This window comes from Odontesthes bonariensis, chromosome 7, assembly GCF_027942865.1.
Source record: "Odontesthes bonariensis isolate fOdoBon6 chromosome 7, fOdoBon6.hap1, whole genome shotgun sequence".
Classification (NCBI taxonomy): domain Eukaryota; kingdom Metazoa; phylum Chordata; class Actinopteri; order Atheriniformes; family Atherinopsidae; genus Odontesthes; species Odontesthes bonariensis.
In genome coordinates this window covers 25,422,976-25,446,362 of record NC_134512.1, presented here as the reverse complement: position 1 = coordinate 25,446,362, position 23,387 = coordinate 25,422,976, and the positions used below count along the sequence as shown (strand labels likewise).

Here is a 23,387-nt window from a genome sequence, read left to right as displayed (position 1 = left end):
AACCTGTAGTGTAACAGAGACAATCCAGATCTGTATGAAACCTGATCAACAGACAGGCTGGGCACAAGGAGGGGAGGGGTCAGAACTGCCATCAGATCTGTCACTGTCAGATGCGGTGGTAAGATAAGTGTACCGAAACAGCAGCAATGAGCAGAGAAGTGGACTGCTTTCAGCATCACTACTGTGGCATTCAGTTACATAATGGGGATGCGAATGCAATCTGATTACAAATGACAGCTTGAGACTTTGTAGATGTTTCACAGAACTACATGTTGATTGAATGCGTTTTTTGTTTTTTTCTCCATTTCACTCGTGAGCAACACCCTTCATCCATGACTCCAAGTGGCTCTAAGTGTTCCTCGGGCAAAAAAAAACCCCCACAACATTTAACGTGGTCTTGAATTAGCTGTGGGGTGTTTCTCGTCCCTCCCTTCTCACTCTTGCCCGTCTCTCTACCCCCTCTCACCCTCCCACAGGTCAGCCTAGTTCTGGGCCTCTCCTGTGTATTTAAAGTAATTGCTTATGGCAGTCAAGGTGTCTGCACAAGGGCCTGTCATAAGCAATCCACTGGCATGAGTAGTAGCCTTGTGCATGAACCTAATCCAGTCAAAAGCCAAACCAAGCCAAATGGACGGAGGGGGGAGGGGTAAGAAGCTGTTCAACTATAACCTGGATAAAAGTAGGTTAGATCAGCTTTTAATCCTTTCAAAGTAGCAATTCTTTTAATGCTGAACATGATTATTTCCCTCTGGCTACCCTTCATGTAGCCTCACACAGGTAGTTTTGCTTTTGTTTTTTTCTGAGGTTTACCCCATGCCACAGATTTCAAAGGAAAACTAAATTTGTCTGTTTTCATTTCTGCTTTGCTGTTTGCTCTTCTGTGACAAATTTACCGTGCATTCAAAAGCATATAAATAACATACTTACTGGTAATTATCACTAGACTTCCTGTTGTTCCTCTTTATACTTTTGTCTAATCAGTAAGAGTGTAAGATGCAGTGCTTTTTCTTTTTTTCTTTTTTTTTGACAGGCAAACAGGTCTCTGCATTTGCACGGACACTGCGAGGGCTGTTTGCCGAAGGCCTTCGACACACACAGAAATTCCTCACCCACTTACCCCACCGCCACTCGAAGTGGCTGACAGAGGCAGACAGACAGGAACTAAGGGGCCGAGACCAAACGTCGACCCTCTCTGTGGCATGGCGACTCTGGTCAGACACAGCAATAAGAACTGGAGCCCCGGCCCCTCCAGCCAGACTTAAGGTCCTAAGTGTTTGGGAAACAGGCCCATCAATGTCAAAGCCTTTTATTGCTTTGGCTTCCTATTGCTTTTCCCTGCTTGGGGGTTAGTATGAATCTACTCCCAGCGAGGGCAGTGGGATGGGTTCATCTTTCATCAGTCATAACCTTGGCAATTAAGTAAGGACACATGAGGAATGACTCAGTATTATAAGAAAAAAAGGTCAGAGGTTAGTTTAAGTGGGATGTATGTGGGGGCTTGTTTCTTTTATCTAAATAGTGTCACTTAACTGTCTTCAGTTCCCCGCTGTGTCGGATACTGGAACTCTTTCCTTTGTTCATGACACACAGAAATCAGAAAGAAAAAAAAAAAGATACGGCTAATAACAGTAATTAAAAATATGAGGAAAAAAAATTACTCGAATGTATACTTAAATGTACAATAAAACTTATTGTGTCTTATGTTCCGAAGACTGAAAATTGAAGGAACCATTAGTGACTGCTTGTGGGGTGGGATTCACAACTAATCTACATGCATCGTGAGGAACAAAATAAAATAAATAAAAAGGAGAAGCTCGCACAAGCTAGGAGGAGAAGACAGAAGAGGCAAGACAAAGTGAGCTAGCCAAATAGCTTGCCGAGCTAGGCCCTGGCAGAACAATTCGGGAGCTATGGGAGACTGTGTAGCTGGGAGCAAGCTGGGAGCTCCGGAGCCAAGGGGTGTCTCAGCAGGGCGCTAACCAATGAGCTAGCCAAGCTAACTCTCAGCCAAGCAAGGCAGGAGCTTGAGAGATGTGAGGTCAGGAGCTGGCTCACTTGCCGTGGCCTTTGACAGGCGAGCATTAATGGTGTTTAAAGTGTTATAGAAATAGAAATACAAATAGAATACATTAGCATTCTGGTACATTCACGTGCATGAGACTTTGTATAATTTAGGTTCCTCTTCTTGAGAATGGCTTTCATTCAAAAATGCATGGCTGTACTAGCCCAGTATTAGGGGCTATTGCATAGCATAATGGAGACCTGGCAGGCAGTGCCATCTGCGAGCCAGTGGAGATGAGGGTGAGGCCAGATTAGCATATCTATAGATCTCCATTCACTAAGTTAAAAAAAAAAAAAAAAAGGTGTACAGTTTTACTCAAGCCCAAACCTATGTGTTTGTAACTCATTTTGAAGTACTCCCAGTTTTGTTCTGCGCAGTCCAGGGACTGAAACTGCTCTGGAGCGCCCGGTGGCTGAGACCGCACTTCAGAACTCTGGTTTCCACAACACTATTTTGCTTAACACGTCACATACCAGTAACTTGGCAAAAACACACTTTATAATAACTAAAGGAAGAAAAAAAAGAAAGCCATATAAGACATTTTCACGATTACAAATAAATTTGGAGGGAAAGAAGCCAATTATATTGTTGTAATTATAAATTAAGTTTGAAAAAAAAAAAAAAAACTGTGGGAGATGCAACAATGAGACCCAAGACGACGCCATGAGAGGAAGTGAGGAAGAAGAGATAAAGTGTACAAGCAAAAGAAAGGACAAAAATAAACATTAGATAGGATTTTACTGGTCAAGAGAGAGCTCAGAAATGAGAGATGCTGAGTTTGCTTTACTGTTGCTATCAGTAAGTTAGAACTGTTCTGTCGTGCCTGCTTGGTAAAATGCGGGTTTAAATTCCTGAGGAGACTACAATCATCATCATCTCTGTGTAGGCTGTAAATCCGAGGAGACTGAGGATGTGGCGGATTCCTACAACAAAACTAATGTGATATTTGTATATTCTCCAAACTCTTACTTTCAAACTGTATTTCAGATGAACAAAAACTTTTTCTTTTGCCGTTTTTTTTTTTTTGTGAGCATGTTTGTTCATCAGATGCACCACAGCATATACAATCCCCCAACATTACCCCACCTTGTCTTTTGACATATTTGGTCGCTAATGGAGGTGTTTTCTGTCAGCCCATAAAGCATCACAACAAATTAATGTGCAACGCTGTGCATGTACAAGGTTCAAGGTTCAATAGTGCACATGTCACCGACTTCAAAGATGTATTATATTATATTAGTATGTCTATATATATGTAGACATGTATTAATGCCATCATTTTGGAACAAATGGCAGATTATGGAACCACTGAGAAACCATTTACAAATTTTTTTTACTCTTTGATGATTCGTGCTGCGCAGTCATCCTACCCTCTTGTATTCGCTCCATCATTCCAAACACACCGTTTCCTATCTGTCCTTTTTTTCTCTGTTTATCAAAACTAGGACACACGAAAGTCCGTGCATGCACACTACCTCAGCAGTCTTACAGATGGAGTGGCCGGTATGGAGCGAGTGAACGGGTGCTCCCAGCACTGGCACTTGACAAACAGCCTATTTTAAAGCTTCTGACAACCCCATGAGATGAGCCCCTGCTTACAACAACACACACTGCACGCCTCGCACACATGTCTTTCCTCTCTAAGTCTCAAACATGAGGTGAATCCGTTTCACACGCTCTCTCTGCATTGCTCAGACATTTTCCTTGGCCTTCCACCTCCAGTATGAAGTTTGTGCACGAGAGATGAGCCATCTTTCGGAGAAACGCAGGGTTTAAATCTCAGAGTTTCTCAGAGTTTTCTCCGTTTAAGTCAAATGTGGGAAAAAAAACAACAACACGGAGTCAGTTGTAACACAGGGTTATTCTTGCACACTGGCCCATTTTCTCCTTTGAATAACATCTCTTGAGTAGTTTCATTTTAAAACCATGTCTGACAAAGGGTCTCTGTGGAACTAACAGATTGATCAGATTACACCCAGTCCCCCAAAGTGAGTCAAAGCCACACACTTCAAGCCAAAACCAGAATAAAAAATAAAAAATAAAAAAAAAACAGATAAGAAAGGCTTGAGAGAGCAAATGTTGGATTACATTTACCAGGCTATTCAAATGTAGCTTGAGATGATTTGTTTTGTGTAAATTATGTGCATATACACACGATTACTGCGACCTCATGTGTGTGTGTGTGTGTGTGTGTGTGTGTGTGTGTTTGTGTGTGTGTGTGTGTGTTTGTGTGTGTGTGTGTGTGCGTGCGTGTAGAGGGGTGTCGCCTGCATGTTGTTGAGCTTGTCCTGGACACGCTGAGCCAAACTGCTGCAGGAAGAATCTGTGCTCCCGTGTACTACAATATCCTGTTTGCACTCAAACTACTCCCCAAATTCTCCACACGGACACACAATTACACACACATACACTCACCCTGCTCATACATTACACTCAGGCCCCAAGCTGAAAACATACAGCTTTGTTTTCATTGCTTTCCGGCACACGCTTCAATGGTGCAGCTCTGCAGATCATGCAATTCTTGCTTTATAGGCTTTTCATCTCACACGTTGGGGGTGTAAAGAGATGTGTGCGTGAGTGTATGTGTGTGTCTAGTGGGTGGTTGGGGGAAAGTTGTTGCTTTGTAATAACAATATGGACTTTGTTGCCACCAAAACGCAAAAGGAATCTGGATTTGCGAGAAGGAAGTATAATGCTGGGTTTAAATGTGGGAAGCTTTGTGTGTGTGTGTGTGTGTGTCTGTAAGCACATGTGAAGTAAGGTAACTTTCTATTTCCCCTGAGGAATAAAAGTTGTTCATAGCGCTACATCCATTCATTCAAATCCTGTCCATTTAATTAACTACTTATCCACTCAGTCAGCCTGATTATGCATCAGTCTAGATGCAGTCAGAACAAAAGAAGAGAGGGGGGGGGTTAGCAGCTCTGTGTGCACGGAGGAGCTCTGCTTCCCGTAAGCAGTCGATAAAAATTACACACACACACACACACACACACACACACACACACACAAAAAAAAAAGCAGAAAAAAAAAGAAAGACGGCTGGCCCGAAGGCAGATACCTCACTTCCCAACAGAGAGCAGCGCATTTCCTGAAACTGACAACTGCTAGCACTTGTACTGAGGCCAGACCAAACGTGAAAGAGACAGGCCGAGGGAGAGGAAAGAGAGCAGGACTTGACCTAGAGTCAGGAAAAATGTTATGTAAATACTGAAGGGACACACCAAATGGACCTTGCAAACTCATGCACGCACAGGCACTTGTTGCTTTTGATGCGTCCCTTGCTTCAAAAGGGAACTTAACGATAAAAGTGCTTTTGGGATTGGCACACAACAGCCACCGACATCTAGAGTGGAGAAAAACAGCTCATAAGCGCAAAAAGAAAAAAAAGCCCAACGCTGTTGTACTGCAGGAAGAACAGCGCTTTGACAGAGGAGGAAAAGTGTGCTCACTTATGCCATTTCATGCATCTCTCCTCTTAACTCGCTCCAGAGCAGGGAAGTAAGACTGAAACAGTGAAAGATATGGAGATTGAGTTGTCCTGGGTTAGGGTGGTGGTGGTAATGGGCAAGGCTGACTTTTGACACCAAACTCATTTGGGGGGGAAAAATAAAATCTAAATCTGAGCTTAGCCCTGCTGCTCGTTCTAATTCACACACACTCCACTGAGAGGGAGGTCAGCATTAGACAAATGACTAAATCCACACGAAAATTTTAGAGTTTCGTATTCGGTATCCTGCCGCCTGAGATGTGAGGCAAGGAGAGAAGAGATGTTGCAACAGCGCAGCCTGCTGGTCACCAGGAGAAATGTACTTACTCTCAGCTTTGAGCTCCCCCTCCTCCACTCGCTGCAGTCCTGCTGACATTTGGCTTTTCTTAAGCTGCTGAGTTATTCAGTTCTACACTCACAAAAGAGTCAACCCGCATCCAAATCTAAAATACCGAATAAGAAAAAATTCTTACTGCGTGGCAAAGTTAAGCCATGTATGAGCACCCAGGAATTTTCTTGTGTAAGCTTAAAAAATATAAAAACTGCCCTCACCTTTGGCAGAGTGGTGTTTTTTGACTTGAGATGCACCACATTTCATCTTTCAAGATGATTTGTCTCATTATTAGGTGACTTTCCCTTGCATTGTGAGGACACATCAACTTTGACAGTGTTTTTCATTCAAGCTTTTTTCTTCTTTCTTACTGACCAGAGGTGTCATTGCACAACCTGCATCTAAAGGTCACACATGCAGGCTATCTTAAAGGACAGTTCTGAGATGTTTTTTTAAATTTTTTTATTGGATTCAATTCGTCCTAATCAGGCTCCTTTAGGACTGAAAAGTGATGATCGATAATTCTTTCACCACCAGACCTTAAATCTGTGATGTGAAAATACGACGGTCGGCTGATTTGTCTTCAGACTAATAACGGCCTACTCTGCTAAAGAAAAATGTTGTTAAAAAAAATGAAAAAAGGGTTATCTTATTCACATGATTTGAAGAACTTTAGCCTAATCATTATTGTTAGGTGCGTGTAGCCACAAAGCTTTTGTGAAATTGAATGAATTCAAATTAATTTGAACATGAAAACAAAGCTACCTCAGTCTAGTGGGTCTATGTGGTGTGATTCAGGTTGTCTTGATATTCAGCAGTTTATTCTACCCTCTAACTCATATCATAAGCATACACAAACCTCAACATTTGGCATAACCGGTACAGGTCTGTATGTGAAACCCCATAATCATCTAAATCACTGCCAATTCCTGGACGAGCTGACATCAACTGAATGTGTCAGCAATTCATTTCCCTCATTTCAATCAAAGTGTTTTGGTACTTGGCGTCAACATGATCTCACATCACTGAACAAAGCGATGATAGCTCAATTTTATCTTTATATCTACCTTTTACAGTTCTGCCCCCGCCTTTTAATTTTTTTAGACGAATGGGATGTAAAATCGTCATTCTGCAGAACACTATCTGTCCGCTCGGTTTGTCTCAGCGCTCTGACGCCCTCGCACGCTTCTCTGCCAGTTTCACCGACGGGCATTGATAGAAATGAATGAAACAGAACCATAAAAAGACATTAGTGAGCTGGAAAAAGACTTCACGGCACATGTATGCTCTAAGAATAAAAGAGACGAAGCCTTTCAGCACCAGCGGAGACTGACTTAGTAGGTTATTAGTCTCATTTGCTGTTAGGCCACCAGAGTCTTTCATCATGATCTATATCGCTCATATGAAATCCAGTGGAAAAAATACTGCATGTTTGCAGTTTTTTTATTTAGTCATTTTCCTATTTTAAAAAGTCTGGCCAAGGAGGCACTTAAGGACCTGATTGATAACATGCTGACTGCAGTTCCATCAGTCATACAGTGCCCGTATCAGTGGTGATCGTAAGCAAAAATAGTCTGTTTTTCTTCTCACCGCGGTTTTCCTCCTGTTCCTATTTTTCTTCATACTCCCGGTTTTCATATGAGATGCGCTTCGGATGCCATCTCTAGCCAGAAAAGCAAAAAACAATGCTCCTGTGGTTGCCTTTTCCAAGCAGCAGTGAGCTTGTCAAATTCCAGTGTACTCTCTGTGGTGACGCTGACTGTGTGGGCTTGTGGTGGTGTCACCTGTTAGACTTGCAAAGCGCGAAAGCCCGGTGATGGTGTTGTGATAGAGGTGGCTCCCGGAATCAAGATCAAAAAGTGCACTGCTGTTTGTCATGGTGGTCAGTGAGATAAAGAGAAGTTCTGGGGATGGTATTTCAACTGAAAGAAGGAACCTTTTTTTTTTTCTTCTTCAGAGAAATAGCATTTGAATAATCTCTTCATGCAGTACCAGGAAATAAAAGCCAACGGTTCTCAGAAAGGCTTGTTGACAAGGTTGTAGTCAGAAACTGTCAATCGCTTCTTTTAATTGCTGCCATTTGGCAACGTGTGTAAGATCAGGGTTTTTTTTTTCTTTTGGGCCTTGTTAAGAAAATCACAAAATGCATTTTAATGCCTTTAATATTGTCACACTGAAAAACAACAGGTGCAATAAGATGTGCAATAACCTATGAAGATTAATAATATCTGTATCACAGTTTTTTTTTTTAGCACTTTCAATCTGTGTTTAAAATGGTTTATCTGAATATAAAGAACACACTATTCTGACCTGGACCCTGGCAAGTTGCAGAAAAGTTACACATCGATTAAACAATCTCACACTGACCACCATATTCACACTAAACTGAACTACACATTATAGTATTAGTCTGAATTGTATGAATGAAAAGTGTGAATGAATACAGTAAGTCAAATTTTAAAAGACGTGTAGTGAATTATACACAACTTTTCAGGAGTTTCAGATACCCTAAATATACATGTAAGTGTATAAAAAGTGTTGAAATGTATCATTAAAAAGGTTAAGCCGTACACCCACACTGAAGCCGCTTAAAGGATATCTTTCATTTGAATTAAATGCCCATATTAAATGGAATTTTGACTGCTCAAACTTCCCTAATGTCAGATTTATTTAAATAACCCATTTTCTCTGACTAAAATAAGAGTTTTTCTTTTTTATTTAATAATCTCAACGACAGTGAGAAAAAGCTTCCTACCTGATAATCAATGGGTGTATTCTTGATACGATGAGAGGTGGCTCATTTCAGCCAATTTAAGCTCTGCTGACCTGAACACAGCCTTACTTCTAACACACAGAGTGGGTTCTTTCAGACAGGTGGGGCGGGCACGTTGCCAAGGTGGAATCTGGGTACATGTGAGCGCACACAAATACATGCTGCATTCTATAAATCCCCCTGTGGTGGAAGCCTGTGCCAGAATGTTGTAGCTCTCCTTTAGTCAACCCTTTTCTTCTCCGGCAGGTTAACACCCTGGTCCACCGTATATCCCTGCTTCTGCGTGTAAGAGGGGAGAAACCACAAAGCCCCACAGACGAGCTCCATCAATAAGCCCTCTATTCATCTTGGGGTCCGGAACACTGGGCTCTCTGATGGAACTCCAGCACCTGGCTGTGGATGGACACAACATCAGAGGCTGGGTGGGGGCAGCGCCGGTCGTCAGACCCGGCACACCTGAATAAACCCCCTCCAACCCACATCAAATGGCAAAACGAGCCTATTTGAAAACCCGAGCAAAAAAAAAAAAAAGAAAAAAAAAAAAAAAAAGGTGGCCGAGACAGTGGTGAAAGGCTAAAAGATTGGCTGTACAAACAGGCCGCTCAGGTGCTGTTGCGGATTATTGTTTTCATTAACGGCAGTGAAGAAGAAACTGAGCCCCGTACAGGAGAACGGGGAGGAGAATGTGCAACAAAACACACAGAGAAGACGATAGAGTATTTATACAGGTGCTCCTAATATTGGAACAGAGAGGGAGGCACTCCTCTAACAGACAGGGGAGCATCTGTACCAAGTCTGGGAATCCTCCAAGTGAGGATTGGGTTGAGCCTCACTTTGATTTTGCCGGAGTCAAAGTGAGAGCTTCCAGGATTTGTGCAAAGTCCGCCGTGCAACTCGAAGGCGCAGTCACATACTAACCACGGCTGACACGCTTTACACATCTGAGGTGTAGACAAGTTTGTTAAAAAAAAACAAAAAAACAAGACACATATATGTCAGAAAAACCTGTTGTCATCACAGTTACTGCTGAGTGCTGCAGTCTCCTCAGAAGATTCCACTCAAGTAAAACACACACCACACGAGGAGGAGAATAAAATCTAAGAACTGCGTGTTCAGGAGTTTGTGAGTTTTAGGGCAGATTACAGGGTTAATGAAAGGAAACCATTCTGTCCCACAGTATCTTGCATCCACAACACTCAAAGCGACGCTGGATTGTTCTAATACAGTCATTGTGTGATTCGTGACAGCAGACATAAGGACAGGACAGTGAGCAGTGTGCGACATCTTTCATTTTTGTGGCCTTCTTTACAATTTTGTGTAATATCTTAAAATATTCAAAGACATTCATCACACGACTCTGTCCAGTTAATTGTGACGAGTCGTAATCGAATCGCAACCTTTATAGCCTGTTGGGATCTCTTGAAAATATTTCAAACGGACAGATTTTTAAATGCAAATGTTTTCCCTAACCTGCCATGCCTTCCCCTGAAAGTAAGAGGCATCGTGGGTGATGTGGTCGTGAGTTGTTTTTTTTTGCAAACTGCAGCAGAGGAATCTGCACAGTCAGACGTTACTCATAACCAGCCACTAACTGATACACTGATATGTAAATGTCATTCACCACCTTCAGTGTTTCAGAAGTCGAGATCGAAGCCGATTTTAAATGTTTTTTTCTGGATTTCTCCTCATGACTGCACAGTCATCAGTAAAAGGTAGGAAGCACTAAAGTTGGGTGACGTGGTTTGTGGAAATATCCAAATACTTTGCATGATCAGGTAACTGGAACAAGACAATGGATCTGCTGGAGGGTTGATATGTTGTTTTATACGTGTGCACAGCCAGCCGGGCCCCACATCACGGCTGTAGCTGGAACCACTGCTTCCAACATTTCCAGGGTAGCTGTTTGCGGCCGCTGCAGTGTTACTTTTGGCCTTGACTTGCTTGCAGTATTGTCAGCTGTGTGTAATCTGGTTTTAAAGAGTATAGAGTGATGGCTCCTTCCTAATTCATATTAGGCCCAATGGAAACACTCAATTGTACATTTCCAACATCAGGAAGAGGAAGAAACCGTAGATCAGAAATCTAATTACACACTCGCTGGCTCAACTGGCGATCACTCTAATAAGGTGCTTTAATGCAGTAATTATTATCTTAATGTAATATTTATGTAATGTGGCCTCTGGCCTAAAAGTGCATTAAGAATGAGTGTGTGTTTTTAGGGGCCACAGTTTCCCTGCAGACCTGCATCACAGCTTAATGTAAATGTGCAGAGTCCTTACAAATTTCTCCAACTATTTTTCCCCTTACCTCATGATGTTTTTCAGCAAAGTCGAGCAAGAGTGCCGAGAATAAGACTACATCGGATATAATTTGTTTGCTCTTTCGAACTTTCTTCAACCTGAACTGCTGTCTGAGATGCGTTGAGAGCAGACGCCGCGTTCACGTATTTCACGGTGATGTGGAGAAGCGATGGGGGGGAGGAAAAAAAAAAGTCTGGACTGAAAACGGGGCATTTCAGTCTGTCAGGGAGCGAAGTGTTCTGTGCGTGAGAAGAAGTCCCTTTGGTGTGGATTTTTGTAGACAGAACTCGTCTAACCTTTCAATGCACCGAAAAATAAAAAACATATAAAGTTATGAACACACTGAGGGAAAAAAAACAAAAGTCAGACAGCATTCCATTTATTTTCCATACTGCTTTGGGTCAAAGAAAAGCCTTGTTCATTCCTTCTGTTGTAATTTGTTTGTTGCTGTTTAATAAGTGATCTGATTTTGTAATAATTAAGGAGGACGAATCAAAAACATTAAAGTCATCTGGAGTTTATCATCAGTTGTGTTTAAAATAACATCCTCAAGCTACCTCGACATGACTTCCATTAATAGGGTCCTCATAATTTAATTTTCTTGTAATTGTGCTGGTTGATTAGTTTAAAATGTGTATTTAACCTCACTGCTGTAATGTTACAACCAATTAGGGCAAACATTATTAGATGAAAAGTGGCCAAACGACACACCGAGAGGAAACTATTAAATTAGGAAGGCAGCTAACAAAAACAGTAATTTATCATTACATTTGTTCTCCGAGTATATAATTGTTAACAGCCCTCCGGTTTAATCATAGAAAACACATCTCCATTTTGTTCTGCAATTGTCTTTCCTTGGACTTAAAAAAAAAAAAAAAAAAAAAAAAGGGAGCAGCCATGTCGCAGAGCAGCTCCGTGATTCACGCTGAGAAAACAGCAATTTTCAGAGTTCATTTTTCTTTCCCAGTATCTGGGGTTGCATTTGTGATGGGGAAGGTCTGCAAAGGGAGTCGAAGTGAACCGATGCCAAAAGACGAAGCTTTGAGCGTATTTCAAACATAGTCCTGTGTCCTGCACTCATCTGCACGTAAAAAGGAAAGAAACAGCTCAACTCTACAGACAGTAATAGGACGTGATGTACAACAGTGAGGCCGATTTGTGAGCGCTTTAGGCAGCAAACCAACAGAAATGTTGCTCATTACTGGAGTAAACATTGTCAGTACATTAAAACCTCTCCAACTTCTGTTTTGTCGCCTTCTCACGTTCAAGAGAAAAAATACACGGAAGACAAAAACCCCACTTGTTTACAGTATCATATTTTCTAGAGCAGGGGTCCCCAACCTTTTCAGCACCAAGGACCGGTTTGGTTCTGCAATTTGTTCCTGCAGCCCGGTCGCTTTTACAAATTAGGATATGATGACAGACAGACAGTCATTGAAAAAAAATAAACGTGCACAATCGGCCTCCTATAATGCAATCTATGCAGTTTCTAAGTATAGAATCTAGCAAGTGAAATGAAAGAATTCCCGATTTCCATGTCTTTTTTTTAAATTAAAAAAAAAAATTTAAAAAATCCCCCCCCCCCATCTCACGGCCCGGTTTGGAATGTCTGCGGAACAACGGCTATGACTCCAACGCTTGTTTGCCTGTGTATTTTTCTTGATGCAGCTGTGAATGCGACTCAGTCTGGCCTAGTTCATGGGTAGTTATTCATGCTTATTCTGGATGGAGGCCTGAAACGCCACACACCAGGGTACTTACCAAACCAGCATGCTGTGAAGAGTTCACTTCAGTCTATTAGTTTGTGCACTCCGGGCAGATTTTTTATTTTTTTGCTAATGCTCGTGAAGCTAAATTGCACCCAGACCAGAGTATATTGAGGCAATTGGAGATATTGGTAATGTCGTCCTTTTATCCGATGTGGACAGTTTATTTTTGCGGTACTTGCTTGCTGGGTCTCTGGATTTTCCAACCCAAAGCAAGGGGCTATAAAGCGGACTATCCCTCCCCAATCACTGTTGGTCCTCCTCCCTCAGACTTATTACCAGCACTGGGGTGGTGTAAACACTCTCATCCCATATAACAGCAGCAAGAGGCCCTTCATTAATGCAGGATTCCTAGTGTCAAGCCCAAATAAAACACACTCTTTAATTAAGTACTTCATGAAAATGTCTTTTATTGCCCTGGGTGTGATGTATATGCCATTAAAACTGCTTGCAGATTCCCCTTTTCCCCATTTCGCCCTGGTAGTAAAACTTGCTCCAGTGGCCAATCATCTTGTTCTGTGGCAGAACAGTAAAAACATACCACTTCATAGAATTCCCGGTAATGTCCATTTTTGGAGCCCCGTTCTCTCTCTCCCTCTCTCTCTCTCACTTGTTTTCTGCCTGTGCCTTCACTATCGACTGTCCAGCAAAGGCAAATGAAGATGAATAAGAATAAATAAATACCACGAGTTTCAAAATGAAAAGAAAGGAAAGACGGCGTTGAAAATGGAAGTATTCCAAGAAATGAGAGCTCTCAGATAACTTTAGGAAAGAACACTCTTAGCTGGCCACCGGAGTGATTTACAAGCCGAGACGCTTGCCAAAGTATTGACTGAGCACGGTGCTTACTCAGTACTTCGGGCCCTCGTCCTACTTTGTTATGCTGAAACAGTAAAATAATACAAGCCTTCAAACATTAGAGAGGTGTGTCATCTTTAACTCTACGCATTTTCAAAATCAGGTCCAAAGAGTTGTAAAGTCGCTGTTCTTTTACTGTTCCTAAGAGTAACAGAGAGTTTTCACCAGGGTCCTCAATCATGGGATTTGAAGTGTCACTAATCTCAGTTTATTTCTAATCTACATACCACTAAAAAAAAAATACTGTTTGAGTTTTTTAGTGGTGTGCAGTTAAATTTAACTCGAAAAAAAACTGGTTCTAATCTTCTAATCAGGATAAAAAACGAGATAATAAAATAAAATCAGTGCACTTAAGGAGAGGATACGATTTCACTTACAAAACTGGAGCTCTGCAGGACTCAGTTCGGTTGAAGTGTATATTTCCACATATGGAGATTTGCAACTAACTCCAGGTCCAAGGGGTCGATGCCTCGTGGGCCATCAAACCTAGTTTTTGTTCTGTATTTCCCCATAACTGACTGGTAGGATTTCAGTTAAATGCCATTTAGATAAAACAAACCGGACTTGGTCATGTTTGTTTTTTTAACACTGTAACTCAATAGAGGTTGAGCCTTGTGAGTCTGGTGTTTGAGAACTCAGAGCAGGTCTCCTTCTCATCTCAGAATCAACAGTGATGACTCAGGACTCTTTTTCTCCAAGATGAAAACCAAATGGGTAGAAACTGGTATTAACCAGTCTGTAAAAAAGTCTTTCAAGTCTTGAAAATATTAGCAAATGCAACTATATATGACATATCATGCGGCTAGAACTCTCGACTTACTTGAAATTCTTGTTGCCAGTCATGGCTTTCATCTCTTCACACATGCACCAGGACTCTGAAAGGTTAACAGGAGAAGCAGCAGCAGCTGTGGCAGCCAAATAATCTGCAAAAACATTTGACCACCTGCCATCTGAGTCATCATAGAACTTCTGCAGGTGGCATGATTCGATTATAGTGAAAAACCTGACGGACAGTGCACCATAAGTGCTGAATTCAGACACACTATACTGGAGGAAGAGATGAGCTGTGCTAAAATTTTGATCAAAGGCCTAAAGATCCAAACACAACGCCCATGATCGACACACTACTTTATCACAAAGCCATTTTAAAATTTGGATCCTTCTATACCGTGAGCCTAACTCTAGCAATGATGATAGATTGACAACTGTTTTGGACAAGTGAGAGCAATTAAACCATTTCAAATACATCTAAGTGAGCAACGGTCTGTAATGAGATTCATACGGAATACCTCTGTGTACAGCTCTGTTGCCCTGAGAATATGGAATTGGTGTGTGCCTGTTACACAGCCCCGAGACTATTTTCTGTCTTTGTTATGCTCCAGGAATTGGCAAAAAGTCAAGAAACTAGGGTACAATTAGTTCTCCCCCCCCTTAGTTTCTTTTTTTGGCTGTTCGGAAAGCAGCGGCACCAGAGCAGCTTTTCTTGCTGCAGAGCAGGAGGCCTCTCGCACGTCACCCGTTTGTCTGTGTGAAGACGTTTGTGCATTTGTGACTCCTGCGTATGGCCAAAGAGGGGCCTTCCCTGGGTTACTTCGACATTTTGAGATTTTGCAGCAAAGGCCAAAATACCGAAGATGACACACAGCGCTTTTTCTCTTTAATTGAATTGGGCCAAAGATCCCATAAAACAACCTCTTGTTCCTCGGGATTGTGAGCACAATGCTGAGCACCCACACACTGGGTGCGAGTACATTAAGCAACATTTGTCAAAGTGACCTTTTTTTTTTTTCTTTTTTTTTTTTTTAGGATTAAAGAGGTTTTGCCTCTTGATTAAATGCAGTACATTTGAAACTCTTCTTTATGCCATCAATATTAGAGTACAGAGTACAAGACAGGCTTACAGAGGCCACACGGACAAAAAGTCAATTTGTTTTAAGCTCTGCTCAAAGGATGCCAGTTACTCAGTCGAGAGAGGCCCCTACTTGAAGAGGACAGGCCATGATGCATGTGTGTCTGCCTGCGAACCCTCCTGTGGTGCTGCTGTGGGTTTTCATTGTTTATCTCCTGCTGGCTTGTGAGAGGGAAACTAATTAAGATCTGCCTGCAGGTGGCCCATGCTGTCTTTTACAGGTCTCAGAGGAGACGAAAAGGAGGAGGAGGACTACGAGGCCAGAGAAGCTGGCTACACCCAGCAGGAGAAAGAGCCAACTGCCTGAGGTCACAGGATGACACGCGTTACTGATCTGCTGCAGCTTCACCAGGTAATTAACCAGGGGAAGAGTTTTTTTTTTTTTAGATACACGGGGAAGCTGGGAGACATCGTGATAAGTCAGAGCACTGAGAGAAAAAACAAAAGCAGAAAGCAGGGGGAGCGAGGACACAATCGCTGCAATCGGCTAAACAAGGCCTTCCTCTGTTTAGGGCAAAAGAAGTATATTAGAAACATTTACTCATTCTCCAAAAGGGCAGATGTCAATCTGCCTCGGGGTGGACTCAGGACCTTCAACTCTGCTGCGGTTTGTTGTGATCTCATCCAACAGACAACTGCTGAATCGCAGATGTTTACATCATCAAAGTGTATGACGGTGTATACACGCCGCCTTACACCAAACCACCAGGCCGCTCAGTTCTCACACATTCTGATGCATGTACACAATCAAGGGAAATCACTGCTTGTCGGAATCGTACCAAAATCAAGCCTCATTTGCGCAGGAGTAGGTAAACAAATAGCGAAGGAACTGTTTACAACAGAAAGGGAAGAACTATGTTGACCACTGTGTGCTCTGTGTTTTCATTGTGTATGCGTGTTTGCTTTTTTTGAGGTATTTCATGAAATTCTGCAAATCATCGTAAGCTGCTTTTAAAACAAACAAACAAGGCAATAACAAAGATTTATGTTCTCAGAGGGGGGGGGGAAGTGTGCTTGTGTGTATTTTGCGTTCGGAGAAGCAAAAGATATGTTTGCGTGCGGACGCTGCCCTGCACCACTTCCTCTTCAGAAGCCCAGAGACATCACAGCCAGCTGTATTGATGCTTCTCTCACATGTGAACAAACACACACTCGCACAGAGACACACACACACACACACTTTTAAGGGGGTAGCCTGCTTGAGCTAAGCCAAACAAACAGTGGAATGTTCCAGCCGGTGCTGTGACAGAGAAACTTAAGCGATAGAGGTAGAATAAAGGCTGTTTGAGCAAGCAGAAACCCAAACCAAGGAAAGAGCCAGCTCATGTCAAATCTAAATTACAGCTCGAAGGTGTGGAGGTACTCCAGAACATTTTTGACTATAAAACAACAACAACAAAAAAAAAAAACTGACACAGTGTGTGTGCATGCAAGTTGCCTCAGGCAGTAAGGGTGGATCTGGGAGCTGTCTGCAGAGATCCAGATAAGGATACCAAATGACAGTGCTGTCCTTAGTAGCGTGACACCAGGGGCAAAACAAACCAGCTGTTATGGGAGTGCCCAGCAAGTTCCAAATCTCAGCTTGGCTGTGTTGGGCACAACAGCCCTTAATGGTTACAAATAGTCTCTCTCGCTAATGTCGGCAGAATTAGGTCTGGACCTTGCCCACAGTTGCCAAGATCCTAAGTGTGAGACAAGTTCGTGCACCTAGAAATACTCCAAAGTGGTTGTTGGTGGGCGGACATGGGGCAAAAACTATGCTGCAGAAATCCCCGTTCTTCAGCAGGAAAGGATACTTACAGACTTGTGTGAGTTTTTTTTTTATTTGAACATATCAACAGTATAATCTGAAAAAAAGAGTGGAAAACAGAATGTTGGACGTTAGAAAAGAGTTCAAAGCAGCAACTGTCATCAGCATGCGCAAACACTTTGCTGAGCGTCACTTTCTGATGGATGGCCTCAGTCATTTTAGCTGAGTACGCTAGTGTATAAGTATGAGTGCAGTAAGAAACCTGGGCATCTGGTTAGCAGTGTAGCTGTAAGTCAGCACCAGATGCTAGCAAACAATGATTTCTCATCAGCATAACTCATAGTGATGCATTAATGACTGCATTTAAACATTTTGTATCTAATAAAATATTAGATAAATCGTACATCGTAAACGGAGACCTACATTGTTATTAGAAACATGCCGTTAATGCAATGTTAACACATAAAGAGCGGTACATGGCGTCTCATGCAGCAGTGAGAATGAGGAGAACTGGTGTTGTGCTGAAAACAGCACATTCCCACAGCTACGGGTTGTCTGAAATACAGAAGGTAACCGTTGAACTGGAAAGCGATGGTGTAACAGTAATGCTAATCTTTCAAACAGTAACAATGATAACTTTATGGGGTTACATATACTTCCATTGCCCCTGTCTGAAGTTCAGGCACTGAGAGGTGGAACCGATCCCTCTTTGTGGCTCAGTTTCTTCAGTCCAGCCAGAACATGGAAAGTTGTTAAAACAGTGTGATGCACTCTGTTGCTAACTCTTACTGGAACATTAACCTGTAATATAGTTTATCCCTGGTGCTCTTATATCCTCTGAGGCTGGGGGGGGATGCTCCTCAGTACAGCTGACGCCAGAACATTTCCAAGCGAGGCTGGCTTCCTCATTCTAGCAGGATGGATGCGAGCGGACGGGGCTCAGTGGTTGAGGCTTCGCAGAGGCGTAGTGAACTGGAGGAGGGACGTAAATCTATAATAAGAATCTGAAAGGTTCGTTGTGTAGGATATTTTAAGATCTAAGGTGGCCAAAATGAAATGCCACAGTTGTGTTTTTGGGGTTGGTGGTGACTTCAGACACCCAAATATATGCTCGAAAGCAAAGAAAAAAGTGCCCCCCCCCCTCATTATATGTCACAAAAGTTTGGGTGATGGCTAATTATTGTCTGTATGGTTGTCACATCACACAAAGTTTCCAGAGTCCAGCTGACCCACAGATATGATCAGGATGACGTAAAGAGGTGAAGAGAAGGAAAGAGAGAAGAAGAATGGTGGGAAGCCCAGTACAGTACCTTGTAGAATTCAACTGCTGTGTGGAGAAAGAATCCTGAACCATTGCCACGGACGGGCTGGTCAAAAGACTGCAAGAGAGAGAAGAGGCATCCGGCGGCTCATAACTCTTGTTTAACAGTAATTCTGGTCTTGTTCATTTTTCCTGCCTGTGTTCCATCTGCCTGTGTGGAAGAACAGCATTCTTTCACCCTTTAAATAAAACTAGAAAACAGTGCTTTCTGTGAAAGGTTTTCATCCTGCATGGCAATTTTGCATTTAGCTGTACAGAAGTGAACAATGTTTTTATCTTTCAAGAAGGCGCAAGAACAATAGTGTAGACTGAATAGGAAAAGCCAGCAGACGAGATAGCAGCAGAGGAGTGACAGAGGCATAACTGGCAAGAATGCTGTGTTTACTAGGAAACGATATCCGTGCACACATATCTGAAAGGAGAAACTGACATTCACACACACCTGAAGCGAGTAACAAATAACATACGACTTGAAATAATAGAAAGTTAGGACAGGGTGAAAACGCCAGGCAGATAAAATCTCTGTTCGTGGTTGGAAGTGAACCGCGCTCTCGTTGAAGGCGGACGTGCAACCCCCTCCTGTGACTTTATAGTTCCAGGCACCTGAACATGCAGGTGGAGAACGGGGATCTTATTTGCCCAAATTCTGACATTTTAACCCAGTGTAGATCTAGATTTTGGGTTAAACTCTGTAGCAATAAGACTGAGTGTGATCCAGTCAAGCTCAAAATGCTGCCCATTATGTATAGTGTGTTGCAGTACGAAATGGCTCAAAATGAACAGTAAGATGAGACACAAATAACACCAGGAACACAACTCCAACAGATGGTAAAAATGAGCATTTTTTTCTTTCAAAATACAATTGTTGCCTGAACTTTTTACTTTATGCACCGACACATTCAGCACATCTTATTATATACTGTAATATATAATAAGAAGCACTTTTTCCTTCTACAATTACACACTGATGAGCAACTCAACGTGTGGAGCAGCCATGGACTATTTCACTCAATGCAACCGAAGGCTCAAGCTTATTCTAGCTTAAACATCAGGGGAAATCTGCCGATCGTCTTTAAACATGCTGTGCACAGAAAGGCTGAACACTTTTCTTTTTCTTTTAAGTTCATGACGTAAGAAGTTACAGCGCCTTTGCATTTGAAGAAATGCTCATTTTTTCCGACACGTTATATCATTTCCTTGACAAAATAAATAAATAAATAAATCGACTCAGCGTGTTGACTTCAGAGTTGCATGCAAAACTTTTACAAATGCAAAACATCTGCATACAGCCATGCATTACAAGCATATGTAAGTGATGAAGGCAAAACAAAGGATCTACAAAATGTCAACGTGTCACAGTACCACACTCCAAGTGCAACTCAAAGCCTCCGATGCACATGAGCCGTCCCCTCAGGCATGGTGGGGTGTTGCAGCTCACTGTAACAGATGTTTACTGTGGACTGACTGTAGGTATTAATCATGACTAAGAACAACCACATACACAAAGTAGCACTCGTCTAGAACCTTTTGCACTGCCCCATGGGACTTGGTATTACCTGCCAACCCAGTATGGAAACTCTTAATCTGGACACAAAGATGCCACACAAGTTTCGGCCCCAGTAGGAAACACACCAACACTGTGAGCCAAACATAACTGTTGACATGGTGAGAGTTTAAATGAGTAAGGGCATTATGTGCCACTGGTGATGTCAATTCTTCTGAAAAGACAGAGGGAATTAGAGGATGACAAACGGGGGGGTTGTCAGTCACCCAAGTATTCAACATGCTTTGTCACGACAACAGGAAGTGCTACAACACAGGAAACAAAGAAAATCTAATTACGTTGGGGTTCACATTCATGAAACTTGTGTGAATGACCAGGTCGGTGGGAGGAAGGGGGATCATCAACACATATTCAGAATTCACACAGCAAACAAAAACAGTGAATTCTCAGTTCAATGAGGGCATGTGGTGACAAGCCATCTGTACCATAACATGTTCTACTACCCATTGAGAGGGATTTCTTTTGACATTTCTCCCAAGACTAAAGGGATAATCCCCCTTAGAACCCTCTGTACCTGATATGGCCTTGGCTCTCGAGAGTCTCTTTAACCCTCAAGAGACTTCAACAAAACAACTTCATTTAGAAAGCAGCAAGAGGGGCTCTCTGGTCTGACAAAAAGCGTTTGGGTACTATGACCAGTAGGGAAATCAGCCTAATAGAGATCAGAGAATGGAGGTCAGTTAAGGGTGATGGATGGGAGGGAGATGGGGGGCTTCAGAGAGGAGCAAAGGGGAAACTTTGCAGGACTTACTGATTCTTGTCAGTAACCACAGGTAGGAGAATATCCTCCCTCGTGTCATCTAGCTCATCGGTTAAGCTGCAGGTGCGGGAGATGTCTATGGACATGCTTTTATCACGACTCCTCTTCACTGTAAAGAACAAAGAGAATGGATATCATCAATAGAAAACAAACTGAACCGATAAAAAGCAGCTTCACTTAGACCGTGGAGACATTTCTAAACAAGTTCATGGAAAGTTTCTTTTAAAGAAATGATTTGGGCGTTTGTGAACGGGATCATTTGTGGCTTTCCAACAACATAATTTAGCTTCTGTGAGACCTACTCCACATCGCAAAAGATGTCCTTACGTCAAGTTCATTACCGAAGACAAAAATATGTTTAAAGCATTATGAGTAGAGAAACTGAAAGATACCTGGAGAAGCAGGGCAACTCAGAGCGAAAGACGACCAAGAGTGGTGTGGTGAGCCTGAAGCCGTGAAAACATGATTAAAGACAGAAAAAAGAACAGAGGGAAAAGAGCTGAAATAAACTCACTTTTTGTCAATGGATTGCAACCACTCTGGTGTTCAATTGAAGTGTTACCATTTTAAATTAGCTTTAAAAATGATGCCAAATAAAAAATTCATTAGAAATAATCACAAGTGGTCTGTTAGAAAAAAAAAAGAAAAAAAAGAGAAAAGCTCCACTTGAGCGGTGCAGCTGGCTGGCTGCTGGCGCAGCTAAAAACAACAGCAAAGAACAACATGTGTAGCGGGGTCTTGACCTGCAGTCAGAATGTCAGCAGAGTTTGACATGTCTCTCCTCCAAGCCACCAAGCCTCCATTGTGATGAAGAATGGGGAGGCAAATCTGTGTCCAAGAAGTGAATGACCATTCCAATTCAAGCAAAAGCCATTCAAACCCCTCTTGTATTCCATCATCCAGTTTGTTTGACATTGTCAAATGTGGAGGCAGCCAGAACGACACAGAAACAGGCAGACAGGGAATGACCGAGGGAGTGAGAGTGAGAGGAAAAGTGGAGAGAAGAGTGTCCAAAGATAACTCGTTTAACGGCCAGAAGAGTTTATAAGAGTTTATGTGTTTCTTATCTAACCCATCAGTGTGTTTTTTTTTTTTTTATGAACCAAGGGTAGAATAAGACAGAATGCAAGTATTCAGAGTGCAGACAAAAAAAGATAATGAGAAAGGGAAACTGTGTTCCATCAAGAGATTCACACAGACAGGGGAGGTGGGCGGAGCCAGACAGATAAGTGGAGCGATAAGCCGAACACTTCGTAAATCAAACAATGATCAGTTTATCTCTAACCACTGGTGGTTCACAATGGCAGCTTATCAACTCTGCACTGCACCTCCCCTCCCTCTTCCCCTCTCTACCTCTCTTTAGTGTCCCAGTCTGTGTCCTCTCAGTCCCTGAGGCCCCTGTCTATTCCTCGCCAGGCAGCCCCGCTCCTCACCCTTGGTGTTGGCAGGGCACCCAGTACAGAAAACAGGCCAGGTCAACACAGAACCATTGTCTGAAAGTCTCTGCTTGGCTCTGGTTTGGTCCGGTTGATGACAAAGACTCAGCCAGCCAGTGAGTTGAATGAAAATACAGTCAGGGCCACATTAAATCAGTAGGCTGGCTAATGATTAACAAAGAGGAGTTTTTAAATGAAGAAAAAATAGAACTCAACCAGTGGAAGTGACTACTGGTCAGACAGTAAAGCTGGGACATTTGCATTATATACACAACTTTTGTTTTAGTTTTTCTTTTGTCTGTTGCCTCTGGGATTTCTGTATTGGTCTAAAAAGATTATAATATGGAGAAACAAAGAGGGCTCTACCATGAGACCAGTCTGCCCAAAGTACTTTCTTGACATTACCCCTCTGACAAAATATTAGTCCCTGGAATCCCACTCAGTGGATTTCACTTTTGATGGCTGGTAAGATGACTTAAAAAACAAACAAAAAAAAAAAACGTACCTGTTTTCCCAAGTATCCTTGAAATTCCTGCAAAGAAAAGCACATTTTTAATTGAAAATTGGACTGTAATATGGCTGCCTAATAAATCGGTTTGTACATAAATGGCAGATCTCTACAAGTAATGTAATCACAAATTTTTGTAAGCGCTTACTTTGTGACATAACAGCAGTTTTGCAGCGCTCTCAGTAGCATTTTGTTAGAATTTCATTGCTGTCAAGATGCCAGATTTTCACGACACAACTATTGTGACCAAATGCATTCATGATGAAAATAATATCATGACATCGATAGAGAATTAGAGAGCGTTCACAAACCTGATCATGTGAATATCACTGCATGTGTACATGATTCTTTCTGGTACAAAACTGCCTCAATTAGGATCAATGAGGTAGCATCTCAGTGACAATTATCAAACAACAGTTTTCAGATCGTTTGGTAAATAATTTCTAAGAAATCTAATTTCTAAGAAATAGAAAACAGTAAATAAGGACCATACCTGGTACAGACAGATGACATTGCAGATGTCTGTTTTATGGATGGATCTGAAGCCGTTTCAACTCTG

General features: G+C 42.2%; 1 protein-coding gene across 1 annotated transcript in view; it reads right to left on the bottom strand.

Annotated features, from left to right (window-relative positions):
* kcnq1.2 (potassium voltage-gated channel, KQT-like subfamily, member 1.2) overlaps window positions 1-23,387 on the bottom strand; it is a 164,454-nt gene that overhangs the window by 113,809 nt on the left and 27,258 nt on the right. The window contains exons 11-14 of the mRNA XM_075470313.1: window positions 22,826-22,852; window positions 21,277-21,330; window positions 20,876-20,993; window positions 18,550-18,618 (exon numbers count right to left, since the gene is read on the bottom strand). Of these exons, the coding sequence (XP_075326428.1) occupies window positions 18,550-18,618; window positions 20,876-20,993; window positions 21,277-21,330; window positions 22,826-22,852 (268 nt within the window). The remainder of the gene's footprint in view (window positions 1-18,549; window positions 18,619-20,875; window positions 20,994-21,276; window positions 21,331-22,825; window positions 22,853-23,387) is intronic.